This window comes from Cucumis melo, chromosome 9, assembly GCF_025177605.1.
Source record: "Cucumis melo cultivar AY chromosome 9, USDA_Cmelo_AY_1.0, whole genome shotgun sequence".
NCBI classification, from domain to species: domain Eukaryota; kingdom Viridiplantae; phylum Streptophyta; class Magnoliopsida; order Cucurbitales; family Cucurbitaceae; genus Cucumis; species Cucumis melo.
Window position 1 is genome coordinate 22,180,505 of NC_066865.1, and position 20,966 is coordinate 22,201,470.

The following is a 20,966-nucleotide window of genomic DNA, read 5'->3' on the forward strand; positions in this document are numbered from 1 at the left end:
AATATACACAAATACTACATCTTCCTTGGTAAGAGAGCTTTTTTGGATGGAATGTAAATACAAAACTACGCAGGTTCAAACAAGTTTAAGCAAAAAATAGAAGATGTCGTACTAACGGTGAAAAATGAAGAGATATACGTTGACATAACAAGAATAAAAACCCCAAGATTTCAACAAAGTAGGAGGTCAGAACTTTGAAAGACAAGCAAATTCAAATGCTGAACAATGTGTCATCCCAATATCAGACTTTCCATAACTTGTAATAAAACTATGACATAATGTTGCTCCTAAAGAAGCTAAGGCTACAATGCAAGACTCATCTCAGACTTCAATTCCAAAAGCAATCATTTTTGCTGCCTTAATTCAGTCTGTATTATTAATTTATTCATACACGTTACCAAGACAGACACTTCTACAGAATTCTAAGCTCGGTAGCAAGCAAAGAAGTAACTTAAGAAACAAAACAACAATGAATTCTCACGAACCCAAAAACTTCAATGCGTTTAGCTTGAAATCATACCCGTTTTCCTTGCATATGCGAAAATTCCACCTGCTTCGATAACAGGACCTGCATCCCCAATAGGCTTAAGCTTGTATTCTTTCCCCGTAGTATGGTTGATCAAACGGCTTTCAGCGAGCTCAATTGTCACCACGTCGCCGGTCTTACATTCATCACAAATCCTAGTCTCCGATTCCAATGGATAAATTTCTCCAGTTGCCACGGAGTTTCTGAAGAAAATACGCGCATAAGATTCAGCAACTACAGCCACGGCGCCGGACGCTCCCAACGCAACCGGCGCGTGCTCCCGTGAAGAACCACAGCCGAAGTTGTCGCCGGCAATTATGATAGAATATTTGGTTTTCATTTCGTCAGATTCCACGAAGCGTGTGGAATAAGAGGAAGGCAGGCCAATTAGGGCGTAGGATCCGAGCTTCTCATATTCGCTGGGATTAGAGGGGACCAAAGTTAGGTACTCAGCCGGAATAATCTGGTCAGTGTCGATGTTGTCTCCGACGACATAGCAGCGGCCGTGAAATGCGGTGGCTGAAGGAGCGGTGGAGGATGGTGAAGCGGTAGCTCGAGGGATGATAGTTGCAAGACGCGGCGTCGCGTGGGAAACGGCGATGGATAGATCAAAGAGGGAATTGGAATAGGAAGAAGGGAATTTGAGGGTTTGAGGAGAAGAGAGAAGGGAAACGGAAGGTGAAGATCGGGGAGTGGAAATGGCGATAGGGCTTCGAGACAGAAACAGTGAAGCCGCCATGGTCGTTTCTGGCCGAGAAGATGTGAAGATCGAACGGGGTCTCCTTTTGGTGTTTTATGTCGTAATTAGCTTTGCGTAAAATGCCTAAATTTAAAACTAAAAGTAGAATTTTTTTTTAATAAATAAAGGATAAATAATACTGTGGTTAATGACTATAAATATGGTTTTAATTTCAATTATACCTTAATGCCCTAAATTTATAAAGTTTTCAATTTATACGTTGTTTATGAACAAATCTAAAACACTATAAAAGCAAGAAGAATATCGTAAATAGAAGAACGTAAAGAAGAATACCATAAATGAAAGAACGTAAAAAAGGAATATCGTGAATGAAATAACGCAAATTTGAGGGCTCGAAGTTTAGGATGAAAGTAAATTTTGAGGCTAAGATAGAAAAAAAATATAGAGAATTAATGAAGATTTGAGTGCATGGTGTTAAGGATGAAGGTAATAATAGGTATAGTTTATAGTTGATCGTGTTTTTATTTATCTTCATCTATGTGTTTAGAATTTTCCCCACCTGTAAATATAAAATTTCTTTCTAAATTTATACGAAAATTTTACTAAGTTTGTTTTAAAACAATAAGTGCGAGAATTAAAATGAAACTTTTCAAAGTTTAAAGGTATCGAAACCACCTTTATAGTTTAAGATTTTTTTTAATTGTATGGAAAATTCACCTTTTTTTTTTCTTTAACATCTTATGATAGTGTCTATACGGTGTATGAAATTTTTGAAGATATTTGTCAATAAAGTTTGCAAAATAACTCTAATTTCTAAGCGAGTTAAATGGTCCGTAAATATACATTGTATAATGGATAATCTAACTTTATTTTCAAAGTATATCTGCTTAGATTGTGATCTTGATAGAAGTAAATTCACCACATATATGTCTTAACTCTTGCCACTAGAGCTATATGTTGGGTTTCAAAACTTCAATCAGTGTTGATATATCAACAACAGAAGCAAAATATATTGCAACTATACAAGTTACTAGAGAAGAGATATGATTCAAAATGCTATGTTGAAGGAGTTCAGGCATGTACATAAGAAAATTTCCTTATTTCCTAATATTCAAGATCAATCTATCTATGTCAAAATTAATATTCAAGATTCTTCAAAGAGTTATCTTATTGTTCAAGAAGTTGTTGGAGACAATTTTGGATCATTGGATCTTACACTTTGCACATGAGATCAATTTATGACAATTAGATCTTACACATTGCATAAAGATAATTCGAAGTCATTGGATCTTTCACATCGATCAAGGACAATTCGAGTCATTAGATTTGCTTGATGACCAAGTTTCTTAGAAGACCCATAGTTGACAAACTATCCTAAAATCTCTAACAAATTAACAAAATGTTGAAGATATAATACCTAAAGTTTTTTCTTGTAACAGAGCTTGGTATTTTAAGAAACAAAATTTGTAACTCCTATTTTATATAGTATAATTATTCTATTCTTACTCGTAGTTTTTATCCTAATTTATCTAGGAGATTCACAAGAAATCGTAGTTTATTATTCTCTTCCTTCTTCGTTATTACTATTACCAATTTTAGACATGATCTTATTCCATTAAATCACAATCATTATTTGATATTTGATTTCATACATTAATTATATATTAAAAATTCGATAGTATACATGGAAACAATTAAATCAAGGATATGAACTATACCACACTATCGTCTATCATCATTAGAACAAAAGCTGGAAACACATAGACATCATCATGTTCACATTGTGTTTAATCGAGATGACAAAACCCCGCAGGTTATGCGGTATTATGATGCACTTGCTTCATATGCTACGTGAAATTTGCGTATGATTATTGGATACTTCCTAAGAGTAGGCTAAATTCAACTAAATAATCATCACCAAACCATGCAAATTTACTCCCTCTAAATCTTGCTTTTGTCAACGGTTCTTGCTTCTTAATTGTCATTATTATGATTTGTTCCAATTTTTTTTCCGAGATTATCGTTTAGAAGTTCTAGGTCATTTATATTGAAATTTTTAAATTTTCTATTAGTTTCATTTTTCTAAGTTACGAATCATGACCTCCTCAGCACATCTTATTAGGCATTTATGTAAGTTCGATCTCGACCAAGCCAGAGATTGATGCCAAGCAGCATATTATCTCCCAAACCAACTCTTCTCAACCCCATTTTAGTCCCAACTTGTTAGTTTTTACCCAAATCTTGGCTTCTGTTCATATATCACGTCATGCGATCTAAAATCATCCACGTAAACTATCACCAATGTTACTTTTTTTTTCAGTAAAATGATGGCTTATTTATGGTTAATGACTATTCCACAAGTATTAACATGCTCTGCTACTAGGTCTTAGTAAAGTTATGTTTCAAAATTTTCATTGGCGAATTTATCATGAATTGGTAATTTTAGGACGAAAGAAAAAATCAAAGCAGCTTCTGTTTTACAAGTAGGCTAAGGCTGGCAAATTTTTTAAGATAGTATCAAAGGTGTTATTTGATTATCTTAAAGACCATTATGAGCTGTTTTCCCCTTCCTTTTCTGGATTTCCTCACCTTTTCCATTCTCTTTTTCTGTTCAAACACAAACTTCGTAGTTGCACTCTTTTAATCTTCAATGGACCCAAAAACGTAGGTTGATGGATAAAGACAAATTTTATATTATATCAATTAACATGCAGAACAGTATGAAATTACTAATAATCGTGTTGTACCTTTGTATATAAAGGTTACCAAGAATCAGAGCCTGCCACTAATGTAGCCCTCTTTAAGATTTTGTAATGCTTCTCGTATTGAATCTTCATCGTGGCTGGAGTATTTCAAGCATATCAGACGCTGAGCTACATTATAAGCCATTCTGATCGGATGGTACTGCAAGTAGTTTATCTCCATCCGTCTTTCTTCCTGGATAATATTAAAGTTTTTTATCTAAGGTTATCATAATTTTGCAAATACCATTCAAATATTAGAGCACAAAATTAATGGATCCTGCTCCATAAGTGAGAAATAGAGTTAGACTAAATAGAACCTAAAGGATTGTTTCTTAGGTTGTGTAACTTGTGTTCTTTAACTCCATTTTTCCAATTACTCATCCAAACAAATTTATAAACACTGCTTTCCCCACTTTTCACCAATGTTTTTTTTTTTAAGAAAAATAAAAACAAAATAACTTTTGAAGAAAATAGTTTCCAAATACTTGTTTCTGTTATCAGAATTTAGTGAAACATTCAGATGTTACTACAAGAAACGTGAATGCAACGTTACCAACGGTCAATTTTGTTTAATTGTTATGTGAAAAAAATTTAAGGTTTAAAGAAGACGCGGTTTACAACTTGCAAAAATGGGAATGATCTTCTGAATCCCATTCCTTCAAATGAAGAAGTTGATTTACGGAGGATTTCATTTGTTCATCTTTGAATGAAGCCTAAAAAAGCACGATCTTGGAGAGGTAAAATACTATTTTCTGCTAGGATCTAAAACTAAATAGTTACAGTGGGTTTGGTTTAATTTTTCAAAGGTTTGATTTAAAGAAAAAACGGAAGCGATTCCCAACAACTCAAAATAGGTTTTAAAATAATTTTTAGTTTTATTTTAAATAGTTCTGTCAAAGGAGTTTAAATAAAAATGATTTTTTTAAGAGAAAAAAAGGTTCTCTGATGAGTCTAAACATACCCTTCAATCCTCTTTCTTGGTTAAATTCGTTACTTGGAGACAGAGGGCAAGAGAAATATGTTCATGAATTGGTAAGCTTTGGTTTCATTAAAACATAGACTGAATTACCTTCTCCTTGATCCTCGAAGTAATGTCTCTTGCAGTTTCGATAACCGAGCTAGGCAATCCTGCCACTTCTGCTAATAAAAGGCCATAGTGTGGAACATGTCTTATTCCGTCCTTTAGTTGAAACTAGTCGTCGATGCAAAGTTTCAGTCAGAAAAAAGGCAATAAAAGGGATTATAGACCAACGAAATGGAAAACAGTACCTTGAAATCCAAACGGTTATTCCTTATATCCACATGGAAGTGAAGAATTTTTACGTTTGGATAGATGGTTGCCACCTCTGATAGGCCCTCCATATGAGTGGCAAATATGGTATACCTGAGGCAGACAAAGAAGCGGTAAGTACATTTTGTTGAAGTTCGCTTGTGAACCCAAATCTGAATAAATTTTACTACTATTGTAATTCCTAGTCCCAAATTTATCATTATTAAAATGATATATTTAGTTTATGGATCCTACATATTATTTTTTACAAGCATAAAGTTTTTCCAAATCTATGGATATACTAGTGATGATGAGGAATGAATTTTGCATGGGACAAAAATGGACTAGACTCGTTTAACTAACATCTAGAATCTGATTTTCTTTTTCTTTTGTATTCAACAACACTGAAGATTTGAAGCTCGACCTTTAGGTTGATAATATATTGCTTCACCGGTTGAGATATGACTAGGTTGATGCATTTAAAACCTTATTGATCACTATGATGAAAATAGTATGCATGCACGCTTTATCTAAAATATAATTTGCATCTCTGGCAATCAAGTAGAATAGTTGGTAAGGATATTATATGCACGCTTTCAGTGTCAAAAGATGTTCGCAGCAGCTCCATGCAATTGCAAATCCATCAGAGGAAGAAGTTGACCTCCCAAGTTCATCCACGACAACGAGACTCCTACATTCCAGTGAACAATATGTTTCAATAAAATGTCGAGCATTTCGAGGGTTCTTCAAGTTCAGGTTCACAGTAGATTAACGTACCTTCGGGAGACATTCTGCATAACAAAAGCCGTTTCCTTCATCTCTGTCATGAACTGCCACCCGTAAAATATTAATGAAAAGATGCTTTCTTGGTAAAAGAAAATAAGTATGAATCATGTCGGAAACAAATACTGTGCTGGAGTTGGACTCTAGACTATCATCTGTGCCCATTCGTGTGAATATGCGATCAACAACTCTCAATGTTGAGAAATGTGCTGGAACATAACATCCAATTTGAGCAAGAATAACAAGAAGGCACATTTGTTGAAGATAGGTACTCTTTCCACTCCTGCAGAAAATGTAGTTCGTTAAAGCATGACATCTAAAGACACCCAAGTTGTACAATGGAAACCTGAATCTTAACCGGAAGAGTTAACTAATTTTCTCCTGGCTTAACTGTGTATGAGATGTTTAAATGATATTCAAATTACATATACCTTTATCTAAATTCAGCTCAATCTCCTCGAGTATCAATGAAATTATCGTATAATGTTGTTCCCTTGGATTGAACATTTGTGGAAATATATATCTGCCATAATTAAATATTTTTCAATGTTTCCAAGATTATTTATGATATGGTATGATATTATTATTATTTATCATGCCTATTTGATACTACTGGAACAACATTGATCTTGTGCTTCCAGTGATGGCTAAGCTTACAATTTTCCCTCATGTATTAGTTTCATGAGTAGTTTTTGACAAAGGTGCCACGACTGATGGGATGCTTTTCGCATCTCAAACTATGCAGTGTTAGTTCGTAAATGCTCTCCCTTTTGAGTTATTAGGTAACTATCAGTTTAAAGATCATTAGCTTATTCTCTTCTCTGAATTATTTTATTTCAAAGAAGTTAGCCAAGATGAAACAGGAAAAAATAAATCTAACAATTTTTTGTGCAATCTAAATCACGTCATGAGGTGAGTTCTTACATATTTGGACCCATGACGATTATCATGTTGGATGCTTCAGATAGAAATATGCTATTAGCCTGCAAAGAAAAAACTCAAATTTCCATAAAAAACAAGAAAAAGAGTCTACATACAAAACAATCATATATTACTATAGTATTAGCAATTGGCAAGGAAGTTATACATACAACGAAATCATTGTGTATACTTTCTAGGATTGGGTGTCTAGCAGCTTCAATTGCCATCGGGCCATTCTCTATATGTATCAAGGGAAATCAATCATTGTCAGTTTTGTTGTTGCATTCAGAAACATCAGGACCGAATGAAAGGCAGGAAAACATGTTTGCTTACCTGTAAAGTTTGGCCTAGTATATCGATCAACAGGCTTTGTTGATATTGTATGTGCAAATGAATTGACAATCATATCTAAGAGACACAAGACTTCTGCGAGCAGTGTTAGCATAGAGACGTCCTCTCTTATGGCATCCACCAGTCCTGACATTTGATTGGGGGCCAAATACATTTTTTTACCATGTAGTTTATTCGTCCTTGTTAAACTTTAAATTCAGAGATGTAGGTGAACTAAATCATTGGTAGCTCATGATTGAAGATTTAGTATATATCTAAGCATGTGAGATGACCTTCCAGGCAAATTTCTGTTCGTAGATAGCATTCTCCTGCAGCAGACTTGTTTCTAACATTCAGCTGAAAATGGGATAAAGACACTTAAGAGTTTTGCTGCATCCTACAGCATAATTTTCGTGGCAAAATCATACATGGATCGCAAAATTCTGAACCAAAAAAAGGTGGAGGTGTGGAACTATAAGCCATGGATTATCTTATGACATGAATTTTTTAGCGTTGTAGTTAAATGACTGAACCTTTGAGGTTATACACTTTTATCATTTCTAAGACTTTCCATGATGTAAGAATGACAACACTCTACAATTGAGTACAGATAGAGTAACCGATACAATAAGTTTGCAAATTCATTTAGGCCTTTCATTGTTGTTTCTTATGTGCTTCAAAGACATAAAGCAATTATAAACCATATACCTTTTGAATTGATGAGCTGTCAACTCGCATGAAAACTTATACGTAAGAAAGGAAAAGTATGACTATTATTTGTACATACATGTATATGGTAATAGATAATGACTATCCCCTATTAGATCATTGGTATGTGGTTACCATCGTATAATAACAGAAGTACTCACAGAAGCAAGTTCCAGGGTAGAGCATCGTATGTTGTTCCCGTGCTTCAAGACCTGAATTTTGTGGTAACTGGTAAGAAGGTGAGACTCAAAAAATTGCAAAGACATCAACCGGAAAGCAACTGTCATGCTTAACCTGAATAAACTTGTTAGGAAGCTTTCCTTGTACATCTTTATGAGGAATGCTCAAGTAAAACCCTTGCCTATTATTAAATGGCAGTTTTAAGTTGGGCAACTTGTACTCCTCTCGATATTTGTTAGCAAGATTATGTATAGCTGGTATGAACAGTGATTTTTAATTCATAATATGACTGACATCTAAAAGAAAGATGTTAACCGACATATTCAATTTATTAACAGGAGAAAAACCTTCACTAGTATCACAGAACGTCCTTCTTGCAATATCCAACAGTCCATCAATTCCAGCCTTAACTGCAAAACATTGTTGAGTGCGGGCAATAAAAGGAACTCTTGCATGAAGAACGTCTTCATCGATCACTTCTCCAATCCTGCAACAGGAAAACTTCTTTAAAATGAAAGAAATAGATAATGACTTTACTGAGGGCTTCTGTTAACAAGACCAGTGTTATTCAAAATATGTTAATTAAAATCTCTAAGAAAGATTGGTTGACTAGTCAAAAAGATCATATTATTGGGATTGTGTAATCATTGGCAGGAGCCAGGTTACCTCTTTCTAATGTTTGCATATTTTTCGTTTTCACAAACAGATTTGTAAATGTTTGCAAGCAGAAAACTCTTTGCTTCCTTAAGTATCTGAAATTTTGAACGAACCCATCACAAGTACGTGCTGGACTTTTGAAGAGCCTTGTACATATTTGGAAAGAATATTACCTTTGAGAGTAAAGGCAATGCCTCTAGGGCAGTTTTTAGCAGAATAATGCTAGATATCAAATTTTGGCTCTTTTTAGCATCACCAGGATGCAAAACTTCATTTGTAACTTTCTTTTGCTTGAAGCAGAAGTGACAAAGTACTCTGTCTGAATAAGAAACATGGAAAGACGATTATGTACAATATTCTTACTTAAGATTTTTAGTTCACTTTTATTTTTACACTCTTTTTGCACTTTACTAATGCTGTAGCTGCAGACTTACCAGTCTCTTTAGGAAATTTACGTAGAGCTTGAGAAAGCCCAAAGAACAATTGTTCATTGCTCATCAATTCATCCTAGAAAAGAAAAAGAAAAGGATAGGAAGCAGCACCTTATAGATGAAGTATCTGGCACCTACTGAAATATACAAAAACAAATTGTATTATTTAATCAATATCTCATTATACAAGAAACTTGTTGGAACAATGACTTTACTTTTGATTTCACCCAAAGAACTCATATCAATAGAGATGGTTGTCCTCACCTCACTTATATCTCAAAGATCTTCCCTTTATCTAGGCAATGTAGGGCTTTAGACACAATCCAATAAAACTTAATTTTCTAGCCAATTGGAGGGTGAAATCGGATATTAATCCAGGAAATTTATGGAGACAAAAGTACATAATTTCCACGGACAGTATAAGTTCAATGTAAGAAGATGCTGCAATACTTGGCCATAGTGAGTTCAATGTAAGAAGATGCTGCAATAGTTGGTCATAATGAGTTCAATGTACGAAGATCCTTCCTGTAACAACTGAGAGGAGCTCAATCGATGTTTAAAGTTGAGAAACAAAAGATTTTTCACATATGTTCGTTCTATAGCAGCCCCAGCATAGTTCATCTCGCTCCACCATTCTCTTTGTAAGTGGAAACTTATGGCAATGTTGGCTAACACACAATAATATTGTAATCCTAGCCCATTTAAACTTACAGGTTTTTCTTTCGTAGTGATTTGGAAAAACTACTCTCAGGAAGGCCATGGTCCAAATCACAAGAAGGTATCTATGAACTATGGCGGGGCTAAGAATGTTTTACAAGTAGTAAGTCGACATTATTGTTACTTGACACTGTAAAAGGAAGTAGTGGGTAGGGCAGATACACTTTCTTTGAGAAGACTTGTAATTGTTACTAAAAGAATTAAGAAATCCAACCTCTTCAATAGTAAGTTCTAAAGCAATTCTGTTACAAATATTACGGCAATTGAACCATGTGATACCAGTTCACCACAAATGTAGATATGAAAACCATAAAGCTCGTATGATACTGACCAGGCAATCTAGACGGGCATTAATGGTTTCGATATCTTTTAATGGCTGCAAAAGATTGGCACGAAGAAGTCTAGACCTGTAACAAAAACTTGACCGAAATAGCAGTGATAGTAAAGCACAAAATTTTAAAATAAACATGAGGAATGGACTAAAAACATACATATCACATGAGTACTTAACAATAAATGAATATCAAAATAATGTTCTATAAGGAATTAATGACTCATTTATGCGATATTCAATTGCATGTCATGAAATACTAGTTTAGATGGCAACTTGAAGGTGTAAGACGATCAAATTTGCAGCAACAAGTGGAAAGAGAAAATCAACCAACATGTAATTTCGTACCCTCCTATAGTTTTTGTTGTTTTGAGCATGTTATACAGACTTCTCTTCTTGTTGCTTGTTCCCCAAAGATTGGAGTGTAGTGGCTCGATAATTTCTAAATTCTGAACGCTGCCACCAAACAATTCAGCGTTTAATCAGAAATCTGCAGTCATCTTGATTAGCAGTTACACATAGTTGTAAAGAAAAGAGAAATGAAGAGAACCTCGTTGCATCAATGCTTACATGATCAGATGAGCCATTGAAGGTGACCTAAAATTTACAACTGAACCATCAGGATGGAGTAAGAACTCCGGAACCAAATTTAAGATTTATGAATTCATTCAGAAGTCAAATAAACACTGATATTCAAAGGCAAAGAGAGAACGAGTATTTTAAACCCGGGTCCATAAAGTTAATTACACATCCAGTTGACAGGTTTTTCTCTGCATAGTACTTTATCTTTCAAAACACAGCTCTAGAAAATAGAAGAAGTCAAAAAAGTGGAAAAGGAATGAGCTATAGTGAAAACAGAAGTAACAGACCATTGTTATCATTTAAAGAAGAAGAAGCTGTATTAACAAGGAGTCAACCTTAAATTCGATATGTTTCAAATTTGTGACTCGACCAATATGCAGGAAAAGCCTTTTCTAGTAGTTATAATTACAGAAGTATCTATTCTATAGGATGAAAGCAAAGGATGATAAAATTAAATAATTAATTTCTCAACATTAGGTTAGCAATCTTAAACACACACCAAGATGAGGTAGATAAGTAGAGTAACTTTCTTACAGAACTACATAAACTTAACTCGTGAGATTGCCTGTCTTACAATGAATCTCATTCATGCATCAGGAGAAATATAACCATTGAATTCTATTCAGCACTTCTACGACCATCTCAGAGAGAAATTTACCAATAAAGAATGATTGGTCACAATTACCCCCTTCTCTGCTTCAATCCTGAACATCAAGAAGCAGGTTTATTAGTGAAACCTGAGCATTTGAGCCAACAAGAATACTCTCGAGAAAGTATTAGTAATTAGCAATGCTCAACAGGAATTCTCTCAATAAACTATTGGCATCATAAGACTGACACTTTTCCTCTCTTCTTGTTTTTTAACAGACTAACCTAAACAACACTTCTCTTATCAAAGTAGTTGAAGGCGCAAGTTCGGATAATACCACTTAATGCTAGCAGCAGCAGCAGCCAGGCAGAGATAGTACTGTTTGTAATAAGTTTCTAAACCAAGAGCAGAAGGCTCCTTGGCTGCCAGATTCTTAATCAGAACGGCACCCTGGAAAGTTCGACCAAGATATGTTCAAAGCAGACTGACAAAAGAACAACATCCAATACAGTAACCATCAAATGAAACTTAAAAAGAAAAGAAGACAAAGGAAAAAACCTTTGTGTCGTCAAAGCAAGAACGTGCCATCACAACCTACAGAGTTTCAAATTCAATTTAAGTTTTTCTATAAAGGCAACCAATCTCCACGGGTAAGCAATATAAGTTGACCTTCTTCACTGTAGCAAAAAATCTATCAGCCAAAACAGAAACTCCAACCATGCCATCAGGCGCGAGCTTGTTTGGAGAAACAAGTATGACCATTGGATCATAAAAATGCAGCAAAGTTTTTGTATTCTGGTAGGAGCTGCTGGTCTCTATATATTGAGAAAGATGAAGTGAAGCTGATCTCAAGTCAAACGCAGCAACTCCAACCTGGACGAGGATTGATCTCAATTAAGCAATTCACCTATGTTAGTAGCTGAAGCCTGATCTTCGGCAAGCAGTTATACGGTAAAATGAACGAACCTCTATCTCTCAGATTCATGCTCTTAATTAAAATTTAGAGTAAATGTTTAGCATAAACCGTTCCAATTTGAGCTAAAGTATGATTTACTCAACCGCAAAACAACCTCCAAATTACTTATCTCAGCAGCATAAACCATCATTTCATTACTCAATAAGTTCTACAAAGGCATTAAAGCTAAAGGAAATGCAAGAAAAAGCATCGGTACATATAAATTCATCACGCGCGGCCATTATCTAGTTTTCGGAGATGGCGCAGAATAATTCAGCCATAGAACTACCGTATCATTTCTTCATAAAACGCTCCAATAAGAAACTCTCAGATTACTCATTGTTCTTCTTCCAGAATCACGAAATGCTTAAACTAAAGGAAAAATAAGAAAATGTAGGAAATATTTTCCCATTAACTTCCATTTTTTTCAGAAAACGAACAATGCGAGCTCTTGCGAGTAATTGCAGAAACATACCTCCTTGGCTCTGTTCTCGATCAGACCGACCACGAAGCTCGATCTCTCGTCTTCCATTCTTCCTCTCGCCTATCCCCGTTCAAACTTCAAACAAGCTTTTGTGTGTGGCCTGTTACGTCCTATTTATAGATTCAGCACTACCACTTCAGCGTTGAGTGTGGAAATGTTATGGGCTCTGGAGTTTGGCGCGAAACGATCCCACGTCCGAACAATAATCTATATATATTGAAAAATTATTAAATCACATTTTTAATCCATAGGTTTGTTTTTAAAAGAGAATATATATATAAATATATACATACAAATATAAATGAAAACAAAACAAAATAAAGATGGTGGTTTTTGGATATTCCTTTCTATTTTCTTGATAGTAACTTCTCCCAAACATTTCCATATTAATTTGGGTGAGTTTTTCTTTCTTTTTCTTTAAGTTTAATTAGCTTACATTTTGTTTCGATATACATGAACCTCTCTCTAACTTGGAATGTTCAAAAAATCTGTAAATCGACCAATCTAAATTAACCAACAAATCGAAACTTTAAAGGTAAGATTTAATAACCAGATCAACTTAACCTATAGCCCTTTATGTGCCACAATTCAACATTGTGGCACATCGAGGGCTAAATATTTCAGCATCACAATGCTACTACATACCAACATTATATCAAGGGTTGGATTAACCTGAATTTGTTGAAGGTAAAAAAATAAAAGATTTAGTTGAGCAGTTTGGATTGGTCCGATATTTGAACACTCCTTGCTGATAGAAAGCATCCAAATATTTTTCATATTTTATTTGGATGTTAAATATATATCGGAAATAAAGTGATTTTATTTTAAGTTTTAAAGATAAATGATCGTTTTTTTTTCTCTCTTTTACAACTTTGTTTATTTGTTAACCAAATAATTTTTAGCATTTGATTGAACATTATTTCTTTCCCTCAGACACCGTTGTGATGATCATCTCATCCATGCAGCGCATTTTGTAAAGTGGGCAAGCACATCCACGTTTTAGTTGTTGTTACATTTCTTCTTCAAAGTGATATTGGGGATAGGTATACTTTTAATATAATTTTTGTAAAATTAAGACCTCTTATTTATATGTTTTTGAGACATCAAAATTTAAAACGTTGCTTATGCTAAAATTTGAAATTTTGCATATATATTTAAGTGGACCTATTTTGCAACTTCCTCTTTGTAAATTTATGGTTCAAATGGGTAAAAACTTAATACATATCCATGTTTGATTACTAAATGTTAAAACCGCTGAAATGTTTCTTGAACTTTTTGTTAGGAAATAAAATTAGATGGTTGCAAATTATCTAATCAAATCAAATGGTGCATGCAAAAGTTTACTAGATTATCGATAATGATGGTGATATTAAGAGAAAAAAACTATATCACAATATTACATCAACGAATTCAAAGTAGATTAAAAAATGGTGGTAATTTTTCATATTCTTTTCTACATTGTATATGCATGATCGTATAACAACTAACAAATAAAATTGTAATTTGAAGAAAAAAACAATTGATTAGAATAATCTAGAGCAGAAAAAATAATATTTTACAATAACAACTGTGAGAGAGACTATGACGATAGTAAATATCAAAACTAAAAATTGGCAAATGAAAATTAAAATATATTACAAATATGAATAAAAAGAAAGCAATTTAAAGTCCAGAAACTAGCTGGGACGAAGTCTCATATTACATCATAATTTCAAGATTCTTTCTCTAGTTTCATACCTTCTCCCAACCATTTTCGTTGTGAGTTTTTTTTTCTTCCTAAGTTTAATTATCTTGCATTTTTGTTTCTAATGTACAATAACAATGCATCCAATGGTAATCATGGATCATATATATATTTTGCTTCACATCTTTTCTTTGCGTTTTCTCTCAGAAAGCATTCAAAAAGATGAAGAGATGCAAATAAAACGAAGATATATAGATTATCGTTTTTCAAAAGCCAAAGTTCTTTCAACCGAAGTTAGGATTGTTATGAAACCATATACCATTGAGCAAGCCAAAAAAATCCAATAGTAATCATGAATTAGCAAACTTCAAATTTCTATCATCACTGAAGAATAATAGTGCATTATTACCCATAAATACAAACACTACTATTGCAGCGTTGTCACCAAGACAAGTTGCTCGAGTTGAAATACTAAAGGCTAGATTTGGAAGTACCATTTTGAAGGCTTAACAAAAAAAAAAATTCTAATTCCAATAATGTGTTTAATATCTATGAATACGTTGTTTGTGCATCTCCATTAAGAAAATATTGGAGCTGACTTGAGTGAACTAATAATTAGGTATATACAATTTATTTTTTCTCTACATAATTAATTTTTCAATTACGTGCATGATATTAATATTGGAAACAATTGTGTATGCATTTTGCTTAGCTCTAGGACATCTAAGAACATATAAGTTTCTTTCTTCAATTCCTAAGTATAAGAAAATACTTTGTTTTTTCAAGAATGTTTCGTGATCTTACCTTGTTTGCTACGTGGTTTTCCCTACAAATTAAGTGACAATCATTTTTTTCAAGTGTAGAGAATCATTTGCTTGACAAAGCATCTTTTAGCTAGTTATTTAATAATATATCTCTTTTGAGCCATTGTATAATTAGTTGTATAGGTAAAGTGAGAATTGGCGGTATCTATCTCAATCATATAGAATTTTCAATTTCCTCCTCAATTAAATAAACCGTCAAATTTGATGTAATTGTTCATTTGAACTTCATTGTAATATAATTGTTATTTTTTAAATAGTAATATATATCTTAGACTTTGGTAAATAACTCATTTTTTTTATGCTTTTCACTTCAATTAATTAAAAATAATATTTTAATTTTAATTTACTACTAGAATCAAAGAAAATAATCATTAAGATATACCAAGTCGAGAGTTAGAAGGAGTAGTTGTAAGACTTGTCCTAATGAAGTAGTTTGTTGGTATTTCAATTTTACTTTCTCAATGATGTAAATTTAATTTGCATAACTTAATCAAATATAAAGTAAAGTTCTAAATTATTTTTATTGATGCTCTATAATAACATAAATAATTTGATTATATATATATATATATATATATATGCTTAAAACTTCATGTTTTCACGTGTTAGTTATATTACACTTTGCTTGGTTGTTCCATCCATTAGGAAAAGAGCTCCAAATAAATGGAATAAAGTGAAACAAAACAAAAACTACTAAAATGTAGATTAAAAACTATTTTGTTAGTTTGACATTGAATTTAATTCAATTTTTGTCAAAGCTTCAATGTACTTTTATTAAATTTTAAATTTAGTGTTTCGAAGTTGTTATTTATTTATTTATTAAAATTGATTAAATAATAATCATACTAATTTTACAATACGTTAATATATTTTTAAAATTCATAGTAAAAATGCTAATAAAAAATAAAAAAAGTAATGAAAAATTTATAATAAACTAGTATAATAAGGACTAGATTTAAGATTTATTGAAATTCACTAAAATTGGACATTTGAAGAAAGAGAAACTAAAATTAAATAAATTTTAAGTACATGAACTAAATTTTATTTTGTTGATTATCGTTAATTACTATCAAATGTGTTTAATAGTAAGAGTGAGTATGGTTGTATATTGTGGGTTACATGTTTCTAGTTTTCATAAAGACGAAAAAGTTACTACACGATTTAACTTTCAACGTTATGAAAAATGTGACAATCATCATCGATAAAGATATCTATTCAAGATTTTTTCGATAGTAGTAGTTTATTGTCACTTTTATTATCAATATAGACACTAACATTTTACTATCTTATAAATATTTTGATTTATTTTCATATATTTTTATTAAATTAACTCTAAAAAAAAGCTATGATGTACGAAAGAGCAGTAAAAATACAATAATTATAATATAAATAATATGATATACATATATTTTTATTTATTTATAATAAGATCCAAATCTTTTAAAATATAAACACAGTTGAATTGTTGTCTTTGGTTAGCAAAAAAAAAACTTATATTACTGCTATTATCTAATCATAATGTATGTATGTTTAATAAATTCATTTTTAAAATGGAGAAGGAATCTAATTAAAGTAAAATATTAGAACTACAAATCGGTGAAAGTAAAATGAGAATATGTTTATATATATATTAAAAGATTGAAACTATTGAAGTATTTTGTTATGTTTCGTAAATAGTTTGAATTTTTTTCTCTACTATCCATAGCAATTTCTCTTGAAAAAACAATTTAAAGTCAGACCAATAAAATAATATATATAACAATTCCAGAATGCATGTTTATATAATAATTAGTTGACCAATAAAATTGATACGATATTCATGCTATATAGATATAAAATTGACACAGTATTTTAATGAATTCAATATCAACATAAAAGATGAATCGGTATTTCAAAAAATCTATCGAACATAAAAAAAAGCAATAATACAATGATACATGTTAACTTATATAAAAATGATAAAATGTTGGGTTATTCATTTGGTTTTTTTCTTTTTTTGTTTATATAATTTTTCAAGAATTGAAATCGAAATTTTATGATTGAACTTAATTATTTATAATTTAATAACTATTAGGGATGAATTTAACCGACGCGTTTAGTGATATAGGCCCACATCGAAGCCCATTGGAGTACTAGCCCATATCCGACGGTCCAGATGTGAGAACGAATTATTTATATACAAACCCTAGGGTTTCAGAGACAAACCTTGAACCTCTCTTTTACAATGGGTATGTTACCGATCTGTTCTTCTTCTTTCTTTTTCCGTCGGTTTGTTCGTTCTTACGTTCTTCATAATCTTCCAATTTAGTTTGTTTGTGGAGAGCTTAGATTAGATTATCTAATGATCCTGCTTGATGAAATCAAAATATTTTCTTTTATCATTATGGTTTTTTAGCTTTCCTTTGGCGTTTGGAGAGAATGGGGTAAAATTTAAAGCATTGAACGGTTCTAGTATTTTGAACTGTTTTTATATATTTTATTGCTTGTATTTTAATACTCTCTCAGGATAGATTGATTACAGAATAGCTTGAATTAGATTATTATTTGTTGTTGTTTGATGACTTCAAAAAAGTTTATTTTATTTTTCTGATTGTTGTTTGTTCATGTAATCGATTAAAGTTGTCGAGGATGCTTTTTTAGTGTTTTAAGATTTGCTTCTGTTTTCGTAAGTAGGCTACTCGGCCCTTTTTGTTTTCTTGTTCTTTTAGTTTAAATTTAGTTCTTGTAGTGCAAAAATTTACAATTTAGTCATCGAAAAGTTCACACGACTCCCTAGCTATTTTAATTAAAAAAATTGAGTGTACTCTTTGGTGTCATGAATTCATTAGCCCATCGAACCATTCTTGTTTTTTCTTACCATCGTATTGAATTTATAAGTAGATTGCCGTTGAAAACTTTAAATTTATGTGTTTACTTTGTATTACTTTTTACTATTTTCAAAATCTTTCAGTATAGATTGTTTATGGTGGAGCCTAGGTTAGATTGTCTCATGTTTATGGTTGATGAATGGAAAAAGTTTTTTTTCCGTAATGTTCTCTATTCGCTTAGTTGACAAATTTGTGACTTGAAAAAAATAGGGGCTTACAAGTATGTGTCGGAGCTATGGAGGAAAAAGCAGTCCGATGTGATGAGGTTTCTACAGAGGGTGAGATGCTGGGAATATCGCCAACACCCTTCAATTGTCCGCGTCAATCATCCCACTCGCCCTGATAAAGCTCGGCGTCTTGGTTACAAGGCCAAGCAGGTAAGATAATATGCAAGCATTTCCTTTTAAAGTTGTTTGCATCTAAGCTTTCATGAGTTTTCTCCCTAGATGTTTTGGTTAGCATATTCTCAGTTATCATATCATTGAATTTTTTGGTACCCTTGTTTTATTTTCTTCTAAATGTTTTCATTTTCTTCTGTATTTTATTGTTTGGAAGTTCTAGAGTGAATATTGCATCTTTTTTTTTTTGTCTAACTTGGATTATATTATGATTTTTTACACTCTTTAGTTAGGAATTGGTTTTCTGCTTCTGCCGAGATTTTTATGGTGTTTGGAATGTTTTCAGTTTTTAGTATTCAAGTTTTACATATTGTAGATTTATACTACCATAATCCTTTTTCAAGACGAATTTGTAATCATGATGTAACAAACTTTGTTGACAAATGAGCTGATGTGGATCGTCTTCACTCATACTTTCTGGTTGAGTTTTGGTTTTTTCCCTAGTATCGTGGATATCATTTGCTTCAGCATTAATAGTGAGTTAACTATTTTGTTGCAGGGTTATGTGGTTTATAGGGTACGTGTGAGGCGTGGTGGTAGGAAGAGGCCAGTTCCCAAGGGTATTGTGTATGGAAAACCAACGAACCAGGGTGTTACCCAATTGAAGTTCCAGCGCAGCAAGCGGTCAGTTGCTGAAGAACGAGCAGGGCGAAAGTTGGGTGGTTTGAGGGTTCTCAACTCGTACTGGATCAACGAGGTAATTGATTGTACATTGTTATTTTCATTATGTAACTTTAGGCCAGGAGCAATTATTCATACGAAAGATTGATTAATCCTGTACTGACAACTTAGTTTTACCTATTTTCTTTTGATTGTTCTTGAAATTGAAATAGGATTCTACTTACAAATACTATGAGGTGATTTTGGTTGATGTTGCCCATAATGCCATTCGCAATGACCCGAGAATCAAGTGGATCTGCAATCCCGTCCACAAGCACAGGGAGCTCAGAGGACTTACATCCGCAGGCAAGAAGTACAGGGGTCTTCGTGGAAAAGGACACTTGCACCACAAGGCCAGGCCTTCTCGCAGAGCAACCTGGAAGAGGAACAATACTCTATCTCTCCGTCGTTATCGTTGATTTTGGTATCGTTTTGCTCTGTTTTGTTATTTTTATTACGAGCATCCTGTTTGGGGAATGTTGTGGCTGAAAGTTACTTCGATCTGGAAATTTTTGAACTATATAATTTGTGTTGAGACTTGTGAGGATCTTTCTAAACTAAGTGATCATTTTTGTTCTTATTATTGCAGCAATCCTTTTTTCTTTTGAAAAAAATTCTATTTTTTTCAGTTCTGATGAAAGCATGTCTCTGATTAGATTTAGTTGTATTTTATTGTCTATGCGTTTAGTGTATGTTATATTTGGAATTTTTCATCGAAAAGTTGTCTGACATGTATGATGTACTTAAGTAATGAAGAACAAATTGGTTGGTTTAATCAAAATATCAAATTACATTTCACAACGTTAAGACCTGGTGATAAATTACAATTACTAATTTCAAATCAATTAAATATACTCACGAGGTGGCTCATTTATTAGGCTTTTTATTTTTTAAAATTAAGCTTATTTTTTGTCGCATACGGTTGTTGGATTTTTAGCAAAATTTTGAAAGAAAAAAACTTTTTGGAAATTTTCTTTTTACATTTTGTTTCTTAGAACTGTTGATGGGGTGTAGTTAAGAATGAACAAGGTTGTAGGTTGGTATGTTGTAGACTTAGTTTTAAATGAAAACCAAAAGGTTAAAAAAGAAGCTTAGAGAATCTGATATTGACTGTTCAATATTTCGATTAAAATGGCTAAAGTACGGTTTTGAAAATTTGATCATATGGCAAACGATTTGAAATTAAGGATAGATAGAATATAGGCTTGTATTTAATGTTTTTGGATAAGTCTATAATTTTGTGTATTTAATCTTGTTAACATGCATTATTATCCTCATTAAAAGGAAATTAGAGTGAAAGAAACCCACCTTTTAGGCTTCCAAATCTTCACTCAATCTCACGTTGGAATCGATATGGATTAGGTTGAGAGAAGCATAGGTGAGTTTTATTTTTATTTTTAAAGAAAAATAAATTAGTTTTTCAAAAAGACCTGCATGACAAAATTCATTAAAATCCAACATCTCACATTTATTATTGGGTTTGGTGTCATCATCACGAACTTCTACCTGCTATCATGATCATGATCTTCATAATTATGAAAAAAATGCACATTTCTTCGGTGGGTTTCAACTCATCAACAATGCACATTATTTTAGTGGGTTTGAGCTCATCACCCTAAGCCATA

At 32.6% G+C, this 20,966-nt stretch overlaps 3 protein-coding genes across 3 annotated transcripts; 1 reads left to right on the forward strand and 2 right to left on the reverse strand.

The window, feature by feature from the left end:
• Positions 1-228: 228 nt before the first annotated feature.
• On the reverse strand, positions 229-1,416 carry LOC103482595 (3-isopropylmalate dehydratase small subunit 1-like). Its single transcript, XM_008438832.3, has one exon. The coding sequence runs from the start codon at positions 1,263-1,265 to the stop codon at positions 504-506; it is 762 nt and encodes a 253-aa protein (XP_008437054.1). The 5' UTR covers positions 1,266-1,416; the 3' UTR covers positions 229-503.
• Positions 1,417-3,776: 2,360 nt separating this feature from the next.
• LOC103482597 (DNA mismatch repair protein MSH4) lies at positions 3,777-13,103 on the reverse strand. Its single transcript, XM_008438833.3, has 24 exons — positions 12,900-13,103; positions 12,139-12,342; positions 12,028-12,063; positions 11,807-11,919; positions 11,539-11,584; positions 10,849-10,895; positions 10,647-10,754; positions 10,299-10,374; positions 9,254-9,326; positions 8,993-9,138; positions 8,829-8,914; positions 8,510-8,649; positions 8,277-8,416; positions 8,144-8,194; positions 7,568-7,631; positions 7,278-7,421; positions 7,115-7,182; positions 6,948-7,006; positions 6,150-6,306; positions 6,018-6,070; positions 5,833-5,931; positions 5,240-5,354; positions 5,040-5,162; positions 3,777-4,163 (listed from the first exon to the last, which is right to left on the reverse strand). The coding sequence occupies exons 1-24, from the start codon at positions 12,954-12,956 to the stop codon at positions 3,999-4,001; spliced, it is 2,370 nt and encodes a 789-aa protein (XP_008437055.2). The 5' UTR covers positions 12,957-13,103; the 3' UTR covers positions 3,777-3,998.
• A 4,435-nt stretch (positions 13,104-17,538) lies between these two features.
• LOC103482598 (60S ribosomal protein L15-2) lies at positions 17,539-19,924 on the forward strand. Its single transcript, XM_008438835.3, has 4 exons — positions 17,539-17,644; positions 18,494-18,660; positions 19,181-19,378; positions 19,515-19,924. Exons 1-4 carry the CDS (start codon positions 17,641-17,643, stop codon positions 19,758-19,760), a joined length of 615 nt encoding a protein of 204 aa, XP_008437057.1. The 5' UTR covers positions 17,539-17,640; the 3' UTR covers positions 19,761-19,924.
• Positions 19,925-20,966: the final 1,042 nt, after the last annotated feature.

What these genes read in the sequence shown, in the direction of transcription:
- LOC103482595 (XM_008438832.3), bottom strand. Translation starts at nt 1,265, where the DNA reads ATGGCGGCTTCACTGTTTCTGTCTCGAAGCCCTATCGCCATTTCCACT.
- LOC103482597 (XM_008438833.3), bottom strand. Translation starts at nt 12,956, where the DNA reads ATGGAAGACGAGAGATCGAGCTTCGTGGTCGGTCTGATCGAGAACAGA. An exon ending in GTTCTGTGATACTAGTGAAG is followed by an intron (nt 8,417 to 8,509) that starts GTTTTTCTCCTG and finishes TGTTCATACCAG; the next exon opens with CTATACATAATCTTGCTAAC. An exon ending in TAGAGTCCAACTCCAGCACA is followed by an intron (nt 6,071 to 6,149) that starts GTATTTGTTTCC and finishes TACGGGTGGCAG; the next exon opens with TTCATGACAGAGATGAAGGA.
- LOC103482598 (XM_008438835.3), top strand. An exon ending in TTGGTTACAAGGCCAAGCAG is followed by an intron (nt 18,661 to 19,180) that starts GTAAGATAATAT and finishes ATTTTGTTGCAG; the next exon opens with GGTTATGTGGTTTATAGGGT. An exon ending in ACTCGTACTGGATCAACGAG is followed by an intron (nt 19,379 to 19,514) that starts GTAATTGATTGT and finishes AAATTGAAATAG; the next exon opens with GATTCTACTTACAAATACTA.